Below are 26,573 nucleotides of genomic sequence, written 5' to 3'. Positions count from 1 at the left end.
TCTGACAAGCTGGTAAGTTGAAGGCCCTCTGTCCAATTGCTCATAGACACATGGCAAAAAAAAAAAAAACCCTCCCACATAATGACCGCCACAACAGTTAGCATTTAAAATGCAGAGTGACCACATAAATTAAATGTATGAATGAGTAGATGCTCTTCCAGCCTGTCTGTGTTCTTTCAACTTTCACTGTGGATGACCTTGCATGTGCTCTTCCATTATGTATGTTTCCTTTCACATCTGGACTTTGTCCCAAAATGTGTGCGCCTTCAAGGAGCCCTCCCCAGCACTGGACAATTGATGGGCACATGCAGGGTCTACATAGCTGACAAATTGTGGTTTCTGGCAGTTGCACACTGTGGCTCACTGGCGTATACAGCATCACAACATGTCATCTAGCAAAGCGTGAAAGCAGCGTTCTGCGATGAAATATTTACAAGCAACAGCCTGCACCAATGGAAGACTTGTTTCACATCTTAAATGGCTAAAATTAAATGGGAAATTTACCCATTCAAATACATATGACACTGATGGCAGCTGAGTGCCAGTTTCAATTATCTGCAAATATAAGAGAGTTTCAATCATCACAATTCCACTGTACAGTGTCCTGTCATGTTTGTCTTTTAGGCGATACTGTCGACACTGGATATATCGAACCCGAATGTGTTGCATTATTTCTTATATCGAACAGTCAGAACACTCCCTTTAAAATCACATGCAAAAGTATAGCATTGTTCTTCGCGTTTATCGAACTACCATTCACAAAACATGCAATATATCGAACAGTACTGCGCTCCTGCAAATGGTACTTCTCTTAATAGCGTTCCAGCAATCACTTTTCATGCATGGAAACGGGTTGGCTGCGCACTCCTAAGCACCTGCTGGTTGCACTAGCACTGCACAACCACATGACGAGATGAACATGGGCGCATGAGGACGGCCTTCGATCTCCCGAATTCAGTTCGCAAGCATCACTGCTGTCATGCATAAAAGGTAGCTTTCGATGGACAGCTTGTCATGCGGTGAAGCCAACCTAACTGATGAAAGCCTAAGAGTAGCCCTTGCGTGGTGTGCTTTGCTCACTTCACTGACAAAAGCATTGCGGAAACGAACTGTACGCCGGGCGCGGCTTGCACCACCATGTGCCCTGCGCCGAGGAAGATGAGGCGCGGGGAGCGCGCCGCGCGCAGATGAAGATAAAGATTGGAGCCCGCCGGGCGGTGTTTCTTGGGCTCTCTCCGACCTGGTGTGGTTTTCTTTGGGCGGAAGCGTCGCCCCGTTTCAATATAGAGCAAGCATTGCATGTGGTAAAAATAATTATGAACAGTTTGACACAGACAATAGTTCATAATAATCATGCTCGTTACATCAATGTTTGACTGTACTGAACTTTTTGCAATCCCCTTTGAGTTCGATATATCCAGGATAGACTAATCGTGATAGGGAGGCTAGAATATATTAGAAACACAGGCCAAAACAAAAGCACATATGCACATCTGCACACACACAATCTTTGAAACAGGAGCACAGAAGAAATTCAAGCACTGCCTTTGCCTCACTCTGCCTACACAATTAAGAACAACTGAAAATTGATTTAACTCAAAATTTTGAAATCAAAATTTTTAGATATCACCAAATTTTTAATAAAAATTACACTTATCGATCGGAGCAGTCAGCGTGCCTCCCACTGATTACAGGAATTTTTTTCCTTTGTTTGCAAGGCCCTAGTGTTTTTTAATGACCATTTCCGAATACACAGGAAATGACAAGTATAAGCAAATAAGCAACATCTCATAAACAAGCAACATCTTATTCAGCGCAAGTAAGCAAGCATCATAGCCTCCGAGATTTGAAACTCGCTGTACAGATAACTACAGTAAAAGCTCGTTAATTCGAACTCGAAGGAGACTGGAAAATTGTTCTAATTAAGCGAAGTTCGAAATATCGAATGGGCGCTAGAATTAGTGGTTATAGCACCCCACCGAGCGGGCAGAACCCGAAACAGTCACATCTAGACTAGTTATCGCGAGCTAGGCGCTACTACACGTTTGTGGCGGGCATATTCCGAGAATTAAATTCATCTGGTCCTAGTGACAAATGAAACAAATTGATTGGCCAGTTATGTGTCAGGAACAAGTACTGGAATGAATTCGCGTGAGCAACTAGCTTTAGTGCTGGAATATAGGATGCTATTTATGCTCCAAAACATGTTTATTTGCGGGGAAGGGGTGTCAAAATTAAAAGTAATCGGCGAAGTGCATTTGTGTGTTTATTCTGCCGAGACTCCATCAGCATCATCTGCAGCTTGCCCAAAGCTCTTGTGCAACGTGAGAGTACTCACTGACAGAGAAGTGGCATGCTGCAACATCGATCGACGACACTACTTTATGTGCACTTGGCGGTGGCACAGTCTCGTTGCCGCCGTCAGACTTATCACTGTCAGCTGTTCTCACTGCATGTGAGCCCTGCGATGTCTGCTGAGAGCATGCAGCCTCAATTATATCAGTGTCACTCAATGGCTCCAACATCTCCATGCTGCTGTCCACGTAGCTCGCGCTCGCGGCACCAACAAAAGTCGTCATCGCCCGAACCGCCATGCTACGTTGTTTACACGACGTGATTGCGACCCAGCGACAGCAGCACAACAAAAACCTGGAACGGCTCGCACCTAAGCATCATCGGCGCGGGCGAGTGCTCCGGCAGCGAAAACCTGCTACAGCATGCACCGGAACGCGGGCTCCATAAGCCTCGTGCACCCGGCCCCGGCTTTTTTTTTTTTTTCCATTGTTTTACATGTCTGGTAAATTTGGAGCATCTTTTACTTGCTATGGGTCAACTTCTACCTACGAGGAGTGGTGTCAGCCAGTGGCTCCTAGTTCGAATTAACCGTAGCGGATGCTGACTTGTTCGAATTATCGGGAGTTTCCCCCATTAAATACACAGGGCAGTGCTGGGACCCAGGCATCAGTTCGAATTAACCGAGTTCGAATTAACGAGCTTTTACTGTACTTAGAGTTCCAAATTATTTGTGAATTCAACTGCTAGATATCCAAATTCAAAATCTAAATAGCATTCGCACACCCTCTATCATTACTGCAAAACTGAAGCAGTCCTTGCACACACCTTCAATGCCATGTTGGTTGAGAATGGACCAATGTTTTTCGCGTATTTTCTTCACATTGTCAACAGACATGTGAAAGATTTTGGCACATATTCCTTCCACTGAAGAGCGGGCTGCTTGGATTAGATGAGGCTGGCACTGCTTCTTCAGATGAGCCAGCCGTTCCTGTTAAAAAAAACAACATAAGAAAGCTCGCTGAAGCTTCATTCTGATTGCTAACGCACAGGTCCAAATCCCACAGACAACACTTTGTAATTAGCCTGCAGCATTCCCAGCTTTGCACCTTAACTGCAACTCCTCTTTACCCTAACAAGTAAACTTTTGAACCACTCGCTCAATTTTATTGAAACTCGTGGGGCTGGTTCACATCGCTTCTGGGACAATCTCTGGCAAATTTCATTATTTGAAAATAAGTATGAAGCACGCTGTGCAACACTTGTGACAACGATTACTATACTTACTTAGGAAAACTATCGTTAGGAAAATAAGAATAATTTTTCCAATTTTTTGTTATGTGGCCTTAGGAATGCCCAGAGCACACAGCTGTGAAAATATTTTGCTTAATTTTGCTATATTTTAAAGGAATGCTACCATATAAAGAATGGCACTGGTTTTTCATTTTGCACCATTTTTTAAAACTCATTTTTTAATATGAAAAAAGAAAAAGTAGAGAAACTTCAGACCCCTAAGTGATTTAGTGAGCTTGAGATTGGGAGAAAAAATTCCTGACCCCTCTCCCCCCACTGTTAAACATTTGCATTACATACTCTATCGTGACCGACCTGCGAGTTTTTTTTAGCCCCATGTAAAAAACGTGCACCTGAGCTTCAGGGCTAAGGTGTTCAGCATGTTCGCTTTATCTCACTGTGATTAGCCACTGCCATCGACTATCACAAAATCGTAGGATCGCGCTGTGATATAGCAAACGCGCATCGAAGGAAACGATGCATGCTAAACAACCGGACACATGAGCGTGGCTGACTGTGTACTTCTGTAGGGGACGGATGGATAGATGGGGCGAACAAAGCGGCAGATGGACGTATATGAAATTTCGATCCAAGCAAAAAAAAAAAAACTGTCCAAAATTTTTCCCCACAGCACAATGAAACCTCCCCCCAGATTGATGCCAACTTTTCTGGAAAAAAAAAGTGGATGACACAAAGCTTACTCAGCATTCATGCTGCACATGCCAGTAAGAAAAATTAGACTCCTCAAATAAAAGTGCCTCATTTAATTCTGTGCATCTCATTTGAAATTATGAACATACCTATTGCAAAGGGAGCTAGTTTCTCTAGTCAAATTATTACTTTTAATTCTTGGGAAAAAACTGTAACTACGCTTTTAAATAACAACTGTGGCCCTTAGAAGACAATTAATTCACTGTACTATGTATGCATACATGGTGTTCCGAGCAGCCTTGGCCAAAGAAATGCAACATCCATGCACAGCATGGAATACAACATAATCTCAAATGTGTAGTAAGGAGATTCACTCATGTAAGTAAGAATATAAAATCAAGAAAATAGAATGGTTTTGCTTACAAGATGGTCATCGTAGGTGGCATTCAGAGTTTTTCGTAACCAGTGAAATGCATCTTCAACATTCCATTTTACAATCTTGCGACTCTCTGGACTTGCATTTCTGTCAAAGAAACATACAGAAAATGGCACCTGGATAAAGCAGCGGAAATGTCAACTTAAAAAAAAAAAAAATTCAAAACACCTGAGAGCCATTGTATTCACCATACAATTAAAAAAAAATCTTGCGCATCAGCCCTGTCAAGAAAAAAACCAGATCCCATGGCAGCCTAAGTCAGAGATCAGGTCTAACTGGGAGAGCTGGTCAGGGCAAAAAAAACCTGCCAGAAAAGGTAGTGCTGCGCACTACTGATCCAGTGGCATGCCTGATGGAAGTGTAAAGCTTGGCATTAAATACTGAATGTTGAGACAGTTGACATAAAAACCAGCGCTCAAATAAAAAAACAAAAAAGTGTTAATGTGCTAAAAAAAGATAAAATGGCACTTTTACGAGTAAAGTAATAATAAATAGCAAAAAAAAACTATAAGAGCACCCCCATCACAAAAAAGGAGAACATCTCCACTTTTCTATTTAAATAGAGTACTTTCCAGAAAAGCAGACCACCCTCTTGCCTCCATGACACAGTGTCGGTGTTAAATTTCATTTTCTGGTACTGTGAACCATCTCTGCAGCTCTGACACTGTCGACACCACAAGTGATGCCATGATTTGCAGCCTTATTCATATCTGTGTAAAACACTTTTGATGCATTTTATAGACTAGAGGCCTACATCACCCACAAGTCTAACAGACATTCAGAACATTGACAGCACTGTTATAAGAATGGTAGAAGTTTTAGAACATTGTGCGGTGTGTGGCAACTTAGCAGTGCTCCATGGCTACCCATCCCACTGCATCAGTGCAACTGTTCCGTGCATGTGTGGTGCGTACAGGAATTTAGAACTGAAAGCACAGCAAGTTCAAGATGCAACCCGTAGCACCATAAGCTGTCACTAAAGTCAGCCCAACAAAACATGACTAAGCACAACATATGCAAACTGTAAACATACTTTGTAAATTCACAAAGATAACACATGCTCAGCATTTCAGGTTGCACATGAAACATATGTGGATACATATACAGTAAAACCGCATTAATTGGAAATCCGGATAATTCGAATGGCCAGCTAGGTACCAGCCAATGGCCATTTAAATCTATGGCGTTGTATGCTTGTTAATTCGGAAGCTATAGGCCTCAGACTGGTTGATTCAAATAGCCTCCTGAAAGGAGACAGAGTCCAGCCCTTTTCAAAACCCGATTTCTATGCTGCAGAGTCACTCACAGCCCACATACCACTGACATCTGTGTACAACAGCAGACGTGATAACGAATGAATAACCCAGTCTCCAAGAACAGTCTGAACACTTAGTTCCAGTTTCACTTTCCTGAGCTTCGTGCCAGCCCGTAGCAACAGAGTCTAGATAAGCCAGCATCAGCCAGCCAATAAACGTTTTGGATGCCGACTGGCATGCTGCTAGTGTTCCCCCTCTCCTTTTTGTGATTTTTTTTTCTCGTCCTAGCCTCGGTGCCGCTCATTATTTCCTTCACTTCTGTCAGCATGGTTCTTCCATTCTTCCAGTTTGTCGAAACTGAGCACTTGTCACATGCTGGTGGCATTTGCCGTTTGCGTAACGAAGCCTCCTTAAACGCAACGGTGTCACTTGTAAGGAGTGTGACATGGTAGCAGTGAAGCTCCACTGCATTGCACCGTAAAGGGTACCAGAGACGTCCTTACGGTTTTGGAGCAGTTCTTCTTTGACGCTCCCTACAGTATGCACGCAATAAAGCACTGATGGAAACATGAAAAATAGTCATTGGCGTGCCATTATCTCAAAATCAGGCACCCATTTCCCAGTCTTCAACGAAACAAATTTACCATGATGCCAGTCCTGGCTATTTTTTGGGGTTGATTCAATAATTCGAACATTTCTTTCCACCCCTTGAAGCTCGAATTAACGAGCTTTTACTGTACCTACATATATTTGCTCACAAAGCTCCATGAAAATATGACAAGGACAATAAAAAACACACCAAATAGTTTCAGATGTGACTTCCAAATAAGGGGCCATGTGGTGAAAGGCAGAAGGAAAGCTTGCAGTGAGTGAAGGAGATTCTCAAGTCCAGGTCACATATGCCTTCCATGATGACTTCACGGCCCACCACTAGGTGCGCATGTCCTCTGCTACAGTGCATTTAAGAAGTTCCAATTTAAAGACTATGCGACCGATAGCCATGCAATTTTGCCATGAACGGTGCATTTAAAATGCCCCAATTTAAAGACTATGCGACAGGTAGCCATGCAATTTTGACATGATCACTTCCTCTATTTAGCCAATGTAAAATTTCTTGAAAGTAGGCCTTTTAAGAAATCAACACCTATGGCCCCCCAGCCTAGCTCTAATGTCTACCAAGCTTTGCAGACAGTGAAAAGAGAATTACTGCAGCAGCAAGGCCGTTTTTTTTTTTTTAAACCTATCTTCAATAAAAATGATCCTTAGTGCAAATGACAGATTCCCCCACCCCCTTCCTTGACTGGACGGACATCATGTGTTGGACATATACAAATGTGGTTAGATGTTCACCAAAACTGGCTAAGTGCAAAGCATGCTGTGTCTCATTTGTAACACAACAGGCAGTACTGTCATACCGTGATTCAATCATCTTTTTGGCTGCTTCAGCATACTTGGAGAGCTGCTTGCGAGCGTCCCCTGCAAACTTTGGCCGTACAAGCTTGATGGGGATGTCGTTCATGATCTCCCGGTACATGCACTGAGACACCTCAGGATGGCACACGCTAGGCAGCAGAGGGTCATGACCCTTGTCCACAACCTTGCGTTCCATCAGCCATCGTATAAATGATTCTTTTGGACATTCAATTCCTGAAATGAGAAGGGTAAGACACGATCAAAACAAAGCAGCACTTATATTGCCTATGCTCGCAAAAATTGCATTTTTTAAGCTTCTGCTGCGCGCTGTCGCTGTATCTCAGTGGTTATGGCGCTTGGCTGCTCACCCAAAAGATGCGGGTTCAATCACGGCCGCGGCGGTCAAATTTCGATGGAGGCGAAATTCTAGAGGTCGAAGTACAGTACGATGTCAGTGCATGTTAAAGAACCACAGGCGGTTGAAATTTCCAGAGGCCCTCACTACGGCGTCCCTCATAGCCTGAGTCACTTTGGGACGTTAAACCCCCATAAACCATAAATTACAAGGTTCTGCTGCGGTAGATCACTCTCAAAAAATGAACTTTAATGATGGCATTGCCTTTTCCCTTGAAGGTCCCCTGCCCACCCTCTGGCTGAAAATGTATTATACCCCAGTGGTTGTGAGGCAGCATGCCTGAAACACGCGGCTGTAAAATGCTTTTGAAGACTCATTATTAGCAAAGTTAGAGGTGTGGCAATCAACCGATTTCGCCACACTCCTCTCCTTTTGTGCCTTCGCCAAGGTTTTTCTCTCCCCCGCCTAGTCGACTAGCCTCCGCAAGAGAAATTTCCCCTCCTCCTCAGATTTTTGTGGGAGGTGCAGAGTACGTCATAGGTCCACCTTGCCCAAGTATTCAGGCGATAGCCTTTAATGGCTCATACTCGCGGTGACCGTCCGTCCGTTACATCCTAGGTCACGTGACCTTGTGATGTCACGTAATATTAAGGTCACGTGACCTTAAGATAACCGAAAGATCTATAATCTGGGTAATAATTGCAAACGGCTTTCGCCTCCCCACAGTTAAGAGATACCCAAGTTGCCCCAACAAATTTTTTTTTTTCTTGCATCTTGCTACCTGATTGTCCATGACTGCATGATGTGGGCCCCCTGGTAATCATATGACGTGTGGGGGGCAACACATTATGGTTCATCACACTTTGCCTAAAACAATTATAACCGCTGCAATGCAGGAAGAACGGCAGTGCACATAAGCAGTGGTCTCGAAATGGAGCTATATACCGTATAAATGTGTGTAAGGACCGCAGTTTTTTTTTTTTTTTTCAGATTCAAAGGCCAATTTTTGGCGTGCAGCCCATGTACGGTATATGCAAAAAAAAATTTTTTTTAAATTAAAAACACACCAATCGGGGACTGAGCGGCATTTATTCTACGTTCAATCGTCACTCGTGGAGTCTTCTGACACCGAGCTGGTTCTGTGCTGTGGTGCATACTCATCCAAGTCGCGCAGCATGTCATTGTCAACACATAGCAGGGCAGCTCTTCTTCCTGTTCGGGAAACTTAAGCGGTTTGGCTCGGAAAGCGTGCTTTTTGCAGCTTGTGTTCCTCAATGCATCCTTTTGGCTGCACCATCGTCAGACGCACTTCTCGTCCAAGTCGAATTTCCTGCCTTGGTTAGGAAAGGAAATTGCTTAGGAAAGGAAATGATGCAGTAACTGTCTCACATATCTCGGTGGACACCCGAACTGCACTGTAAGGGAAGGGATAAAGGAGGGAGTGAAAGAAGAAAGAAAGGGGCGCAGTAGGTAGTGGAGGTCTCCGGAATAATTTCGACTGCCCAGAGATCTTTAGCCTGCACTGACGTCACACAGTACATGGGCGCCTCATGCGCTTCGCCTCCATCGAAATGCGGCCAATGCAAGCCATTTCCGTTTGATCGCGGCATTTTCCATACACAGAAAACACATTTTCTGCTGTGATCAGATTGCAGCTCGCGCAGAGCAGCAAGCGCAGTAGTGTAGTACTTGCAAGTACTAGCAGGTGCGCAAGCAGTAGGTACGCAGTAGGTGTTCCATAAGAAGCCGCTGTGTCGGGGCCAAAATTACGTTCACCCATCACCGATATCTCACACCTCTGCCTCTACTATTTTAACTTTGGACAACGACAGCTGGTGCTGCATTACTACACTCACAGCATGAATGGTACACAGAGATTTGCATAAGGAGCCTACACTAAGGACAAGGATCAAGGTAAGGATACAAAAAAGTAGTATTTGCAAACTATGAGAAAAGGGTGCTCCAAAAGAGGCCTCAGTAAGGGCTCCTTAACCTTTCAACACTATTCACGATATACCATTGGCACACTATGTACTCACTACGTGGAGACCTCAGTAAGGGCTCCTTAACCTTTCAACGCTATTCACGATATACCATTGGCACACTATGTACTCACTACGTGGAGACTACATACAAAATTTGACGTCTACACCTTCTCAGTAGCCAGCATTTACTGATAAAATGTTTTTGCATCACTGAGAGAAAGGTGTGTGAAGGAAAAGGAGCACGAATGTGCAACTTCCAGCCAGTATTCAACTCCTTGTCTCTTCTCTCATTTTCTAACCACTTTTGTGAGAAGAATAGGAAGACATTTGTTGGATAAAATGCTGTCTACTGTCCCTGGGTCTTCAGGTTGGTTAGATGCCTTCAAGGTGGTCTTTCACATAACTCAGACCAGCTGCACAAAATGGACCAAATGCCCATTATTTCAAATTCGAAACATACTGATTTCTCAAGTTTTAGTGGCGATAACAAAATGTTAATACTGGCTTTTCAACACGAGTACATTAGATAGCATGAAGTGGAGGTAATGATTTTTTTTTTCTCCGACTGCTTCATAACTAGTACATTAAAGGGTTAATCAAGCACATTTAAAATGTAATAGGAGGTGGCCTTTTCTGATCTTGGCACCAAACATTACTGAGGCAAGAAGTGTTTCAGAATTCTGGTCTTAGTCATAAGTAAAGCAACTGCTTCTCAAAAACTTGCCTTCTCTTGAATGGCACATTTCATGATAGTTGGTTCGTAGGCGGGTAGTAAGTGTAGAGCGCAAGTTTTCCACATCAGGGTGCGGCGGAGGCATCAAAGTTGGTGACCGCTCCCAGATGACAACATTGGTCGGCACTTCCAAGTCGAATGGCCCACTATGATAATGAAACAAAAAAAGAAGTCCCAGTGAGGCTTTTTAATATGCTGAAGCAAAAGTACTAGCATGCACAACAGTAGAGCATAATGAACAGTAAAGAGTAACAAGATAAAGATGATATTATGACATCTAAGCAAGGCAGCTTTGGGAGGTATGTTATACGACACTAGAAAAGCAGCATCAAAGATACAATGAAGAGGGCCAAGCATATGCCACTATGCACAGCTGCTGCCATTTATGCAACATGCCATAATGCTCCAGTGTGGTGAGGCATTAGCATCCACATCTTTACAAGGGGTACACTCCAGTGTTTATACTGCTCTGTAAATGCAGTTTACCACACTAAGCCAGGCGTTCACAAAATAGGTTCCGCAGAGCCCTTGGGTTCCTTGGAGTGCTTTTTCGGCTCTCCTAGCGACTAAATCCACGTATACTTCAACCTCCCCTCCCCCATTGCCTTTACAGACTTTACTTTTGGACTGACCATGCTACATTTCCATACCCTGTATTTGTACACAGTGCATATTGCCGCCCTACCCCTATCCTTTCTTACTATTGCTTCCCTCTTTCTTTCTTTCCCTCTCTCTGTCCTTTTATTCCTACTAGCCGCAGCTCACAGGCTTCAGGTTTTGTTGGCAGATGCCGCGGCTAGCAACATCTTTTCCTTCCATTGTTATTTTTATTAATAATTAGCCACTAACAACCATGATGCTGTTGCCAACAGCAGACTGTCACGGCCGCTTGATGCAAAGAGAGGTGCAGCCAGCTACGTCGCGTCACCGACAATGGGAGAGCGCATCCCAGCGGAGTTTACAGTTGCGACCGCTGTTTTTGGTGAGGGCACCACTGTTAGGGGACAAGGCACCTGGCTTCCCGGGAGTGGACTCCCAAAGAACGCATTTGCCTCGTGCTCCTAGTGTCTACAGTGCTGGCTCTGGACTTTTTGGTGTGCACATGAATGATCGCGTTTGCCTAGTGTCTGCAGTGCATGCTTTTGGGTTTTTTGTGCACGTGTGTGCACCAGCCAGTGATGTGTACGCGGTACGATGCCGAGCAACTGCTGTGTGCTACTCTGCGTCACAAACTGCAGAAAGGACCCCACTGTGAGGGATCACGAGTTCCCTGCGAACTACAGCGTCGAGAAGCGTGGCTGAAATTTCACAATCCTTGAAAAAAGGTTAGAAAAAAAGTAGGTGCTGATGCTGTGTTTTGCCTGGCCAACTCGCTGGCTTGTGCCAAGCTGTGAATGAAGAAAAGGGTAAAGAGCCTAAGTGCACACCGAAGCACCAGGAGCACTTTGTTCCTTGAAATGAGGGGGTTGCTTATAATATTCTGCTGCACTGCAGTGGGCAGTATGTAGGGCAGACTGGGCGCTGTATAAATGGAAGACTAAAAGAACACTGCTATAAAGTTTCAAAAGTAGTTTCTGGACACCTCTGAAGTCACTGCAGGGATCGTGAATGGGCAAAAAAGAAGGCAAAAACAGTGTGTGCGTTTATATCGTGAAACAGTGATCGCATAAAAACCAGGGAAAACTGCAAGGGAAATAATTGAGGTATACAAGATACAGAAGAACGGAAATGCATGTGTCAGCACCCCTTCATTAACATTGCTGCAAAAAGAGCTGTCACTTCTCGAGGACTCCTAATCTCTGTTGATTTCCCGAGTGATGCTTTTATCACGTTTTTTTTTCCTTTCGTGTGTCGTGAATCTTTCTATACTGGTGTCATCAATGTATTTGTACTTAGTGACACGGCAATAAACCCTTGGTTGAAAGTCAGCATTGTGTTCGCCTGTTTCCTCGTCTCTTGTTCTTGTCTGCGTTCGCTCTGTTCGATACTGAATGTTTTCTAAATTACAATAACTCACAACATATACAGTGAAAACTTGATTAACGAAACCCGATTTAAAGAAGATATCTTGATCCCCTTTCACACGCCCATAGGGTCCAATGCTTTGACTGACTCGAAATAACGAAACCAATTTCGTCATCTGTCCCGATTTAACGAACCTTTTCTGGAAAAAAGAGTGTGAAAAGGTGTTAATTTTCAGTCTATTTTCTAGAGAACGCCCCAAAATTTATTGGCGCAAGCCAACGGCCACATCGCGGAACGCCTTCATCCCGCTTTTACCAATCTGCACGGCACAAAACAACAGACCCGGTTTGGGGGGGGGGGAGTGAGCGATCTTCGCGAGCGCGCGGCCGTGGAAACGAGATAATTTTGAGTTGAGTTGACCAGGTGGCACCAGCGGTAAAAAGTTTCGTGTCGCATGCCATAAATGGCGCTGCTGTGGTTTCTTCTGCGGATATTACCCTTCTTTCTCTTTCCTTTTCTCTTTGCGCATGTTATGTCGTGTTTGCCAAGCTCAGCTTGTTAGGCCTACAGCACCTACAGTCAGTCTAGCCTTGCTACTCGCGGACGCGGACGCGGTGTGTGCGAGCAAGCGCGCCACCAACTCTACTGACTAGCGTGTCGGACATGGAGCCCCACAAGAAAAGAAAATAAAAGGATTACCCCGGACAAGAAAGCAGACATAATTCGTGCTGTAATGAGTGGACAAAAGAAATGTGATGTTGCTGCAGCACATGGCATTTCAGCCAGTACTCTTTCTACCATATTAAAAGGGAAAGATGACATCCTCCACGCTGCTTCGTCGGGGAATCTCTCACACAAAAAAAGCGCTGAAGACTACTCCCCATGGCAAGATGGAAGAAGCCCTCTACGCATGGTTTACGGATTTTCAGGCGAAGAACATCCCCGTGAGTGGAGATCTGCTCCAACAAAAAGCTCGCTCGTTCGCGTGCTTGCTGGGTGAGGACGAGTTCAAGGCAAGTCCCGGCTAACTGTCGCGATTCAAAGAACGGTACGGCATCGTCGGGAAAGTGCTCAGCGGTGAAGCAAGCTCCGTGAACATGAATTTAGTCGGCGACTGGCTGCCGAAAAACGTGCCCGACATTCTTGGCAAATAAACTCCAAGCGACGTCTACAACGCCGATGAGAGCGGCCTCTTCTACAAGATGCTGCTAAAAAAACCGTTCACTCTGAAGGGGCAGGGGTGCCACGGTGGTAAGCACAGCAAGCATGCAGAGGCTGACCCTATTGCTGTGCGTCAACTTTGACGGCACCGACAAACGAGACCCGCTTGTCATCGGAAAGAGCATGAGGCCGCGATGTTTTAAAGCCACAAAAAAGCTTCCTGTGAAGTACCGTAAAGACCGGACTATAGGTCGACCTCCCAACTAACCAATTCTAAAAATGAAAAAAATCTTTCAATGAAAAAAGTACCGAAAGACACCCGTACCTTGAAACAAATGCAACTCGACAGGTTGCACAATGGTGACAGTATTTATTTTCATTTAAATGCTGCTCGTATGTACACCCGGCCAATTTTTTAACAGTATCGCGTGCCCATCGACCCGCGTGTTTGTTTCTGGCACACAGAAGTACGCCGCCATAGAGCAAAGCCCTTTCTCTTCATGAATCGCCGCACCCAGGATGGCGAGCCCTTGTATTGCGCCCTCAGGAGTCTAGAGGCATGCGCGATCTCTAACGCTTTCACACGGATGCATTCGGCAGTCACAGGCAGCGATCTTGCACGCAGTGCAACATTTCCTTTCAATTCTGGATACGGTGCGATCCGTCCACGAAATGATGTTTTCTTCTGGTTGCTGCAGGTTGTAATACGCAGCTTCTGCCTCCACCAATACTGAATGCTCTTTCCGGATACTCCAAATTCGCGCTGTGCCGCCAGGTTGCCGTGAGCTTCCGCGTACTTGAAGGCGACGGTGAATTGCCGTCGGCTTCCGCTCATTTTGAAACAAAATGCGAAAAAGCAGCCTTTAACCAAAATAGCTTTGCAACTACGGAAACGCAAAATGGCGGCACTGCTGCTGATGGCAATGGTGATAGAGGGATGCTGTTGAGTTCAGCCGCCCACTGTTGCAAGACTTCCGTAGTTTTTCCGCCAATGACCGATATATAAGACGGGGGTCGACTTTTCACCATGGTTTTTTGAAAAAAAGTTCGACCTATATTCCGGTTTTTATGGTATGTTGCCAACTCTAAAGCCTGGATGTCACGTGCCATTTTCGCTACATGGCTCCAAGAATTTGACAGCGACATGCGCCATCAGTTGCTGGACAACTGCACGGCCCACTACGTGCCAGAGGTCTAGCTGACCAGCGTGGAGCTTCGCTACTTCCCCACAAATGCAACGTCCGTGGTTCAGCCTCTGGATCAAGGAATCCGTTTCACATCCGTTCTTTCTTGTCGTCTTAATCAGTGCATCACCCCTTGCGTAGTCATAGTTTGTTTTCCTGGGTTCAATTGTCCGCTATCCTTCAGTATTATTATTGTTTCCAACATATACTTATCTTGTCTTGAGCGCCAAGGTTTTTTTTTTTTTTTTTCGCTCCTACGTGCATGTTGTTCACTGTTAGCCGTGTTTGATCACTTCATATGGTAACCTTGTCTGGAGCCGATTGTACATAGTTTGTCCTCAAGTAGGCAAATGAACCACTGTTCTACCAGATTTATCTTTGCATGTGTCCTTGCCGCATTTTGAAATTTCCTTGTGTTGTGTGATGTAGTTCTTGCCTCATTGTAACTGTTGTGTATGCCCACCTGCTAGGGCCCCATAAAGGGGCCTGCAGTATTGAAAATAAATTAATAGTGTCAAGTGCGCATACAGGCATCGAGTCGTCAAGAGAGTTCTTCTGAACCTGGAGCTGAAGTGCGAGACGAAGATTGACGTTTTCATTCCAGTTGAGATGGTGGCGGCGGCTTGGAGAGCAACGAAGGAATCGGTAATTGTCAACTGATTCAGGGCTGCTGGCTTCGATATGCTAGGCTCTGAAACTGCCAAAGCCGCACCGGACTGCGCGAGCGCCGTGCACCAGACATGAAGATGCCTTGGAGTATCTACGCTCAGCGGATGAAGTGCCCATAGAAATAAATTTCAACGACTACATGAGTGCCAACGCAAACGCAGTCATGACGGAAGTTTTGGACGACGCCGGTATCATGCGGCTTGTGGAAGCGTGGCCAAAGATGCTGACAACGACACTGACGATCACGAACACGGTGATCACAAAGATCCCGTGCCGACACTGGGCCAAGTGATGGACGCCGTTGACCTGCTGCGGCAGTTTGCCGGAACACACAAAGCGACCGAAGACTCTCTGGACGCACTTCAGACTTATGAGAAATCCATGCGGCCATTGCTTACGAAGCGCACGCAAGCAAAGACAACGGACTTTTTTGGTGGTAAATAAATCTGTAGTCCCCTGGGGCCCTTCTTGTTGCGGTAATAATTTTTGTTCCTTTTGATGCGTGCCAGCAGTGTCGGTCGTTTCCACGGACCGCAGTTTCATTTTCAGCATATTTACGCTTCGCAAATATGACGCCGTAGTTGCTTTCTGGATACTGCTGCACCATATAATCGATTGTGCCGAATTAAGCGACCGGGAAATGCATAACTCGATTTAACAAAGTTCCCAATAAAACGAAATAATTTGCGGCTCCTCTCAACTTCGTTAAATTGAGTTTTACAGTTAAACCTGGATGTAACAAACCTCTATGTAACGAATTCCTGGATTTAACGAAGTTTTTGAATTCCCCAACACTGCCGCCATTGAAGCCCATGTATTTTCGACCTCGATGTAACGAACGCGTTGCGGCGGTTAACCTTGATGTAACAAACTCTCAAAGCTGATCAGTCATTACTTTTTGCACTTTTAAGAAAAATTCGGCCGAAGAAATGCACTAGATTAGTGAATATTAATACTGTAAGGAGCCAGCAGCTACGCGAATGGCTGGGATCGCCGCGACCGAGCAAAGTTAGTGATGATGATGATGATGCTGATGATGGCGGCAGCTAGCGCCGCTCCGTGCCTAACGTAGCAGCCTTTTCAGGCTTTGCTTGTCTAGCGTGACACCAGGTGGCATTTGTAGCGGCAGTTGATTTCTTTTGCAGCATTTTTTTTGTATGGATTTGAGGACAAGCATTCTTATTTTTTTATTTTCATTTGTTTCAACGGCTTAGACACTTTCTGTGTTAGAATTAACTTTAAAAGCAACGCTGATGGCCGGTTCTTTCATTGCCAGGATGGGGGAAGGGAGAGGGGAGAGGGACGACGAGACAACGACGCTGCCGCGTTGCATTCGCCATTTTGCGCGTGTGTAGTCCTTCGTCTGCACGTGCGCGTGTCAACTGTTCTCTGGTGCTGGTTTGTCAGACTTGTTTTGGAGGTGCTAAGCCTGCCCGTCGGCGTGTAGTCGTACATCTCCGCTTGTAACTGCGTCGTCGGTTGATCGTAATGAGTTCTACTGCCAGAAAACGAAAAGTTCTGTCTTTTGAAGACAAACTCAATTTTAAATGCAGTCTCCGCGGGTGAGAAGAAGGTCATTGCCAACCAATTCAGCATTCCAGCGAGCACCCTATCAACGATTTTGAGTGCGGAACACAGCATCGGAAGCGCAGTGGAGTCCGGAATAAGCTCGAAGAAAAAAAGACTGAAGCTGTCCACATACGCTGATGTGGACAAGGCAGTGTTCACGTGGTTATTATCACGCGAGCCAGAAATGTGCCAATTAGTGGTGCAATTTTACAACAGAAGGCAAATGATTTTGCGTGTATCTTGGGCCATGACGATTTCAAGGCAAGCAACGGGTGGCTGCAGGAGGGAGCCGGCATGGTGTCATCGGAAGAGTAATCAGTGGCGAATCTGTCTCCGCAGACAGCGATGCTGCTGCTTCGTGGGTGGCTGACAAGCTGCCAGGAATTCTGAGTTACTTCGAGGCGGCTGAAATCTACAATGCCGACGAGACACCTCTACACCTCTATTTTATCAAATGCTTCCAAGCCACACACTAGCGTTAAAAGGCGATGACTGCCGCGGCAGAAAGCAGAGCAAGCTCCGCATAACGATTCTGCTGTGCGCCAACCTCTACGGCACAGACAAGAGAGTCCTGTTAGTTGTCGGAAAAAGTGCCTGTCCCAGGTGTTTTAAGGGAACGAAGCATATGCCCGTGAAGTATGTGGCGAATTCCAAAGCATGGATGACTCGGCCAATATTTTCTGAGTGGTTAAAGGAATTTAACCAGGACGTCAAGCGGCAAGGCTATCAAGTTTGCCTACTGCTGGATAATTGCTCGGCGCACGACGTCGAAGGCCTGCAGCTGTTGAACATCGAACTGCATTACTTCCCGGCCAACTGCACGTCCCTAACACAACCCCTGGACAAGGGGGTCATTAACAGTTTTAAATGCTGTTACCGGCACCGACTAATCCTGAAGATACTTCTTGACATCTGTCTGGAACGGGAGATGAAGATTGACATTTATCAAGCAGTCGAGATAATTGCTGCCTCCTGGCAAGAGGTAAAGGCAGAAGTTATCGCGAATTGGTTTTTAAAGGCCGGAACAGCAAAAAACGCACAGGCTGGTGCCGACGACGAGAAGGAGGAAGACCTTTCTACTCTATCCGATGTGGCCGAAGCGTGGGACGAGCCAGGCACTAACGGTCGTGTACCCGACGACGTTGAACTGAGTGACTTTTTGTTTGCCGACAACACTGCCGTGGCTATAGAAGAAATGACGGATGCAGCACCAGCTGAAAGCGTGCAAGATCACGATGGCGGTGATGATGGTGCCTGTGAGGCAGATCCGTGTGACGTGCCTACTGCAAAGGAGGTGATGAAAAATGGATGTTTTGCGCTGTTTCGTCGGCTCGTGCAACGATGAAGGAGCTTTACACGATTTAGCTTCTTTAGAGCGGCGTGTTGTGCTTTCACTCGTGCAGAAAAAGCAAGCGGAAATTACGCGGTTTTTTGCTGTAAAATGAACGTTTGAAGGGTGAGTTAACCTTCACGGATATCTTGAGCCATTTGGTTTTGTTTCTGCATCATTTGTACGAGCCTTCACTCGAAACCTGCATGTAACGAAAAATTGCGAGCTTTTGTCAACTACGTTATATCCAGGTTTAACTGTAACTGTACACAGATACACAGGGTGTTTCACGTAACTTGAACCAAGGATTTACAAAAAGCAGTAAACCGCAGCCCACTGAAACCAACAATACAATGTTTGCCATCATGTGGCGCTCCTCAGAATATTTTTTATATTCCGCTTAATTAAACTAAGATGAATTATGCAAATTTTCAAATATTCATTTCAGTGCCAAGAGCGTTACGTTAAGTTGTAGAGCAGGTTTAGAAACAACAGATCTAGTTTATTGTAGCATCGTATCTCCTACGGGGTCCTTTTTTCCAGCATCTAAAGAAAGCCCACGAAATATAAAAAAATACTAGGCGACTGTGCTCATGCGCTACCATATTGCAGCGCTCTCAATGGCGTTTCAAGCAAACGGAGCGTGCTCACCGACCGTTGCGAAGTAAACAGCCGCTGCTCTTAGCAGCGGCTTGACAGTGCGTCAGCACTTTCCGCAGCGACACGTGCCGCTGCGGCCGTTCACTTTGCCACAGTCAGCCATGTGCTGCAGCCACATCACATTTCTTTTGTCCACTCATTACAGCACGAATTGCCGCTGCTCTTAGCAGCGGCTTGACAGTGCGTCAGCACTTTCCGCAGCGACACGTGCCGCTGCGGCCGTTCACTTTGCCACAGTCAGCCATGTGCTGCAGCCACATCACATTTCTTTCGTCCACTCATTACAGCACGAATTATGTCCACTTTCTCGTCCGGGGTAAGCCTTTTTTTTTTCTTTTCTTGTGGGGCTCCATGTCCGACACGCTAGTCAGTAGAGTTGGCGGCGCACTTGCTCGCACACACTGCGTCCGCGTCCACGAGTAGCAAGGCTAGACTGACTGTAGGTGCTGTAGGCCTAACAAGCTGAGCTTGGCAAACACGACATAACATTCGCAAAGAGAAACGGAAAGAGAAAGATGGGTAATATCCACAGAAGAAACAACAGCAGTGCCACCTATGGCATGTGACACGAAGCTTTTTTACCGCTGGCGCCATCTGGTCAACTAAACTCAAAACTATCTCCTTTTCATGGCCGCACGCACGCAAAGAGCGCTCGCTCCCCTCCAGACCGGGTCTGTCTTTGCGCCGTGCGGATTGGTAAAAGCGGGATGAAGGTGCTCCGCAATGTGGCCGTTGGCTTGCGTCAATAAATTTTGGGGCGTTCTCTAAAATATAGACCGAAAATTAACACTTTTTCACACTCGCTTTTCGAGAAAAGGTTTGTTAAATCGGGACAGATGACGAAATTGATTTCGTTATTTTCGAGTCAGTCAAAGCATTGGACCCTATGGGTATGTGAAGGGGAATCGGATATCTTCGTTAAATCGAGTTTTGATTGTATTTGGAACCCAAGAATCATGTAATATAGGGTTTTACCACATACTGAAGGGCTATATATATATATATATATATATATATATATATATATATATATATATATATATATATATATATATATATATATATATATATATATATATATATATGGTATATTATGAGGCAGCAGCAAAGCACACAAAAGTTACACAGCTGCATTGAGACAGTGTGTGGAAAAAAATGACACAGCTTTTCAAAGCACACACCATGCATAGGCAACAAAACATGTCACCGCCCCAACTGTCCCTAACTACGGTAAAAGCTCGTTAATTCGAACTCTGTTAATTTGAACTCACGGTTAATTCGAACTGACGCCCGGGTCCCGGCACAGCCCTGTGTATTTCAATGGGGGGAAAACTCCCGATAATTTGAACGAGTCAACACCCACTACCGTTAATTCGAACTAGGAGCCACAGGCTGACATTGCTCCTCGTAGATAGAAGTTGACCCATAGCGAGTAAAACACACTCTAAATTTACCAGAGATGTAAAACAATAAAAAGAAAAAAAAAGCCGAGTGCATGAAGCTCACGGAGCCCACGTTCCGGTGCATGCCATAGCAGGTTTTCGCTGCCAGAGCACTCGCCCGCGCCACTGACACTTCGGCGCGAGCCGTTCCAGGTTTTCGTTGTGCCGCTGTCACTGGGTCGCGATCACGTGGTGTAAACAACGTAGCATGGCGGTTCAGGCAATGGCAGCTTTTGTTGGTGCCGCGAGCGCGAGCTACGTGGACAGCAGCATGGAGATGTTGGAGCCCTTGAGTGACACTGATATAATTGAGGCTGCATGCTCCCAGCAGACATCGCAGGGCTCACATGCAGTGAGAACAGCCGACGGTGATGAGTCCGACGGCGGCGACGAGACTATGCCACTGCCAAGTGCACATGAAGTAGCGTCGGCACTCGATGTTGCATCACGCCACTTCTCTGTCAGTGAGTACTGTCACATTGCACAAGAGCTTTGGGCAAGCAGCAGATGATGCTGATGGAGTCTCGGCAGAATAAATGCAAGCTAATGCACTTCGCCGATTACTTTTAATTTTGACAACCGTTTCCCGCAAATAAACATGTTTTGGAGCATAAATAGCATCCTATATTCCAGCACTAAAGCTCGCTGCTCACGCGAATGCATTCCAGTACTTGTTTCTGGCGCATAAGTGGCCGAACAATTTGTTTCATTTGCCATTAGGACCGGATGAATTTAATTCTCAGAATATGCTGGCCACAAACGTTTAGTAGCTCCTAGCTCGCGATAACGAGTCTAGATGTGACTGCTTAGGGTTCTGCCCGCGCAACGGGGAGCTATAACCGCTCATTCTAGCGTCCATTCGACAATTCAAACTTCACTTAATTCGAACAATTTTCCGGTCCCCTTCGAGACTGAATTAAACTATAATACAATAACACGTATTTCAGCCCTTATTATACAGCAGTTTCTTGCGATCCCCTGAAAGTCACGAAATCAGGATTCTACTATAAATGGCGATGAGGTCACGATACAACAAAGCGCCACAAAAATCGCACAAAGGCGCTGATGTCAAAACGGCGAAAGACAAAATCTGACTAATTTTTGCAAATAAACACTATTTATGAACTAAATAGTCCAATCTGTCAATGCCCTCGTCCGATTTCAAGACAACAAAGCTTACACTTCAGGGAAATTTTTCATGGGTCCCATGAATTTCGTTGTAGTGGGGATTGACTGTACAGCCATCAAATGTCGTCACTGTCAATCATCTATGTACAAGACGCACACCGAGACTAGGAGTGATGTGAACAGCATGAATGCGCAGAAAACTTTCAGTCCCTTTCTTTACCCGCTTTGCAAATAGTTGTAAATTGACTTTTTCCAGTGGAAATCGATTCTTCAGAATTTTTGGATGCAAGTTTAAAAAAAGCTGACGTCGTAAATGCCACAACATAGGTGGTTGATTGTACACCAAATCCACCTGCAACATCTGCCCTAAGATGTTACTAGAGGACAGCTTCTAAGCATTGTACATGAACACGTATGTAATTCCATTCAGTGCAATGGTTTAAAATAGCTGCAAATGTAAATGGGTCCCACATCCTACCTCAGGACAAACTTTTTAGCCGCTGCTGGATTAGCATCATCAGACGCCCGTCGCTTGTCAGGCCGAGGCAAAAGCACTGGGCTGGAAGCTGGAGGTGGCGATGGCAGAAGATGTGAAGGCGCAGGTGGGGTACCTGGATCCACAGGCGTTGGAGGTCCTTGGATTCCCAGTGGGTCAGTCAGAGGGTCGTACTGCAGCCAGGTTAAAGCAGAAAAAAGAAACTGTAACAGACAAATAGCATACATACACAAAGGAATCCCGCGATTTCTTTGTAGCCATTTTTCGTTAAGTGGTACGCGACCTAGGTTGCAATTTTCACATGTAAATGAGCTTACCTGCCACAGAGTACACCAAGGACAATACAACTGGCATTCAGCATGCTGCCGATGTGTGTTGTTGAAGCCTTCAACACGCGCAACGAGCGCCCACTGCACGGCCAAAATATACATACACCAACCGAATTTGTTAGCCTTAGCAACGCTAGCCTGTTTCTTGCACCATCCGCATGAGCTTCAGTGCCTAGAAAACGGATTTTGGAAGAATATGTGTAGAAGACTGAGAGAGACCTATCAAAAAAATTTAGCTCCATTTTTCAGGTGTTCATGCCGATACGAGCTGCTGTAAGGGAGGGTGAGCGCCGACGTTTTTGTCACAAGTACCTACTTTGGTTGGCTTCACCACACAGTTCACTAGCACACAGGACACAACAGTTCACTGCATGACAGGATTCCCTTGTGGCAAATGCATACGTCAGGCCGAAGGCTTGCACTTCCATTTTTTGCACCTTGGCCTGGTGAAATCAGTGGGATGTCAATAACGTCAAGCATGTGCAGTGCCCTGCCAAACTGTTTTGACTAAGAGGCCTTGCTGCGGAAACAGAAACTAAGCTGCACATAGAATCAGACCCAGAGCGCACTCACAGTGGACTGAGTTCAGCGAGAAGGTTGGAGGGTGGCAGAGAAACTACAATGACGTTAGCAACTCTGACAAGGCACAGCATGGCATCGTACCGCAGACTGTGTACCCAACTTTCACCGAAGAAGGAAGCACCCACGTCAAACCACACTGATGAATTCTTCAAACACTTCATGCAGGCCACGCTTGAGGCAGCACAAGTTTTCCTCATGTTTTGTATGACGCTTGATAGAGCAGGTACATTTCAGTCTGACAGATTGAATTGGTACAAAGTGTTGGGAACCGTTACAAATTGGCCCATTCAGTGTGAAATAGCCAGTCGGATTCATTGGAAGTTTGTTATATCCCATTGTAGGTAAAATTTACAGCACACCAATGAGGTATCAAATACATAGGTATCTATGGGTGCTTCCAAGCAGAATGGCTATTCCTCCATTATACCGATTATTTTGTTATAAACTGTTTCGTTATAAAGGTTTTTGCGTATACGAACAAACATGGCACCAAAATAAAAGCTTAACTGCATGTGACATCTTGCAGCAGTTAGAACACATCAACACTCAATGAATTAGAAGTATATACTGCCTACAGCAACACCAAATCATCAGTGGTAGTTTTTTCCACTCAGGAGGTCACAGCTCACAGTGTTTTTGTCACTTGTTTTGTACCTTGGATAACCGACTGCACCAGCATTCCTTCGAAGTAAAATTACATTTTATTAGGCACTGCTACAGATAATACATATACACTTGGACCTGCTTTGTAAAAGACATTCAGGACACAACATGGAACAGCACAAAGCTTACTGCTAAATACCGCCTCTGAGATAAATTTAGTGCAAGCAAGCCACCACTGCAGCTAGGAAAAACATTTACACCTGTTTCCCTGAGCGATCCAAAAACCTGTGCATGTGAGTGAGTGCTCACTGAAATGGTTGCTGCCAAAACCTTTCCCCTGAACTAGCGAACCTTGAGTGCTTGAGTGAAATGTCTAAGTATGTTTCATTCCCATATATTCCAAAAGCTAAAATACATAAACCGTTTAAAGTGTTATGGGTAGCAGAAGCTGGACTTCCTTGGATTCCAAGAGAAGGAAAAGTTTGTTTGTTTGTTTTTGTTTTTTTTTTTTGGGGGGGGGGGGGGGGCAGCACAGAGTCAAGTGGGGAGATAGATGAGATAAGAAAATCTGGTGGGGTGGAGTGGCCACTACTGAGGCAGGACAGGGCTATCTGGAGATCAATGGGAGAGACCTTTTGCCCTGCAGTGGGCATAACTTGGTTGACAATGACGATGAGTGGCAGCAAATATGGTATTGCAGGCCCCATTAAGACTTTTTGTTGCACCAAATGAACAAAAAATTACTGCGTCAAGTTCAAGGCTTGCATGACAGCTAATGAATGCCTCAGAAAGTACAAAGGCCTGTATTGTGCCTAGTCAGAATGATATTTTGCTGCTCTGAAGTGCCGAAAGATTGCAGAATGAAGTGTGTGACAACAAGCGCGTCCTTGCCATGAAGCTCAATATTCACCTGGGTGGGTGTACTAAGCCGTGGCATTTCCCAAAGCGACTCATTTGTGAGTTTGTTGAAGAAGTATGGCCGGCCTTCACGCTTGCTCCAGAAACGACGCCAGCCGATTTGCAGCAGTTCAGCTGGCAAGTCATGCACAGGATCTGGGCCAACTGTCTGTGGCGGTGACAGGAATGGTGTTGCCTGCCCCACAGGGACATTTTCCACACCTGCATCCAGAGCACCATGTGTATAAGCTTCCGCCAAACCGCAGTTTAAAACCATGCATGTACTTATTTACAATATCGCAGGTACTACACGTAGTTGCGGTGACCTACTGATACAAGTCAAGTAACACCTTTCTGCTCCATACCCCAACACGTTCCCATTACAAGCTGAATTAATGGGAAACATGCTCTTATTATAGGCTAACATGGAGAATGTACATGCCTGCTTATTCTGCAAATGAGCACACATGTTGTCAGGGGTAGGTTGCAAGAGAATGCACTCCGGTTAGAGTGCACTAGTTTCGCTGGCCGATTGTGTAGCCTCGCCAGCAAGTGACTTCAAAGGCACGAAATGTACTGTATACAAAATGTAGTGTATGAAAAAGCACGCACAAGTTTATTTTGCTAGTCGTAACAGTGTTTTTAAAAATTTCTTTGTTATAGCAACAAGCAAAACAACACAACAAACAAACGAGATCAGATGTAACTCCTTTGCATGCTACCTTCTTACTGTCAAAATTCTGGATAAGCTAAAAACTCGTCTTAAGCTGGTCTTGGCTTTTCTATATTTTTTTTAATTGCTAAAAATCATTCAAGTTCATTTTATTTGTGCTACCATGTCAAACAATCAATTTTCAGAAGTTTTTTTTGCTTTCTCATTTACTTTTGAAATATTCGGCTTGCTGTCCATCACCCTTTTTGTCACGAGTAACACTCTGCTACCCCATTCAGCACTGCGTAGTCTGAAGTGCCACTCAAGGTGCCAAAGCACACTACCTGCAAGTGCAATTAACTAAAAGTGCACTATCCCCTGGTTGACTACATGTACACTCCTACACCAAATCAATTCTTTGTAGTGACATGTTGCTAGGATAATGCCATGTCCATTAGCTATCTACCTTTTGCCTGCAGACATTTTTTCTACATGCAAGTTACCTAAAAAGAAAAGAAAGAAGCAAGCAGAAGTGAAACTGAAGCTGCAGCATTTACTCTATCCCACAAAAGGCACTAGATAACCAAAAGAGCACATATAATACGGCAACAAGACTACTTTACAGCCAGTTATGGAGCTGCCTCATAAACAGGTAAGAAACTGTGAGGTTCATACTGCATGTAAATATGCACTTGCAAGCTCAAAAAGCAAGCTTTTGTTACATGATCGTTTATTTTGTCTCTGAACAGATCAACGCAGAAAGCAGTAACACTGTTTTAGAATGTGTTGCAGTTACACAATACCAGCAGCCATTTGTGCTGGCGATTTTCACGACCTAAATGGGGTGCTTTAACTGATCCAATATGGCAGCATTACGAAGACGGCTTCCGAGATCAGCCGATCAGCCGAAGTGGAACCATGCCTGTTTTATAATCTCGCGATGAACTCGAGCATGTTTATCAATAAAGGCAACTCTGTGTGAGCGGAATAGTCCCTTTCATTGAAGGCGTAAAGGAACAAAGACAAAGAAGAAATGGCCGGTGTTTGAAAATGAAGTTATCACACACTTTGGAGAAAATTTTAAATCAATGACATCGACAACGAAGGCTCTTGTACAACGAGTGAATGACAAAGCCAGGTGATCAGGCAAGCAAGGCCAAGCAATTTTCAATCGGTCATGCTAGAAAGGTTTGCCACTCACTGTCGCTTGAGTATTCCCTGATAAAGGTGTGCCCTTTTGCTTTTTTTCATGCTCATAAACTTGATTAACCACTTGCTATTTTAAGGGAACAAGGTAGGCTATTTAGCCTGAAGTGCGTTGCTGACTCTTGCCCTGCTTCAGTGCAATTTCACGAACAGCACAGATTTCTTTTCAGTTCTAGGCTTCAAGTTTCACAGTTACTGGAATTACTAACACCGGAGAATTTCTGCAGGATGCATTAATTCTGCACTAATCAGCCTATATGTTGACCATCATGCCTGCTGTTGGATT

General features: G+C 45.0%; 1 protein-coding gene across 1 annotated transcript in view; it reads right to left on the bottom strand.

The window, feature by feature from the left end:
* The window catches only part of Pcif1 (Phosphorylated CTD-interacting factor 1), an 87,834-nt gene that overhangs the window by 47,822 nt on the left and 13,439 nt on the right, over window positions 1-26,573 (bottom strand). Inside the window, exons 3-8 of the mRNA XM_077646556.1 lie at window positions 24,443-24,651; window positions 22,001-22,191; window positions 10,406-10,560; window positions 7,344-7,575; window positions 4,660-4,759; window positions 3,121-3,283 (exon numbers count right to left, since the gene is read on the bottom strand). Of these exons, the coding sequence (XP_077502682.1) occupies window positions 3,121-3,283; window positions 4,660-4,759; window positions 7,344-7,575; window positions 10,406-10,560; window positions 22,001-22,191; window positions 24,443-24,651 (1,050 nt within the window). The remainder of the gene's footprint in view (window positions 1-3,120; window positions 3,284-4,659; window positions 4,760-7,343; window positions 7,576-10,405; window positions 10,561-22,000; window positions 22,192-24,442; window positions 24,652-26,573) is intronic.

Source organism: Amblyomma americanum, chromosome 1, assembly GCF_052857255.1.
Source record: "Amblyomma americanum isolate KBUSLIRL-KWMA chromosome 1, ASM5285725v1, whole genome shotgun sequence".
NCBI lineage: Eukaryota > Metazoa > Arthropoda > Arachnida > Ixodida > Ixodidae > Amblyomma > Amblyomma americanum.
This window is presented reverse-complemented; position numbering and strand designations above follow the sequence as displayed.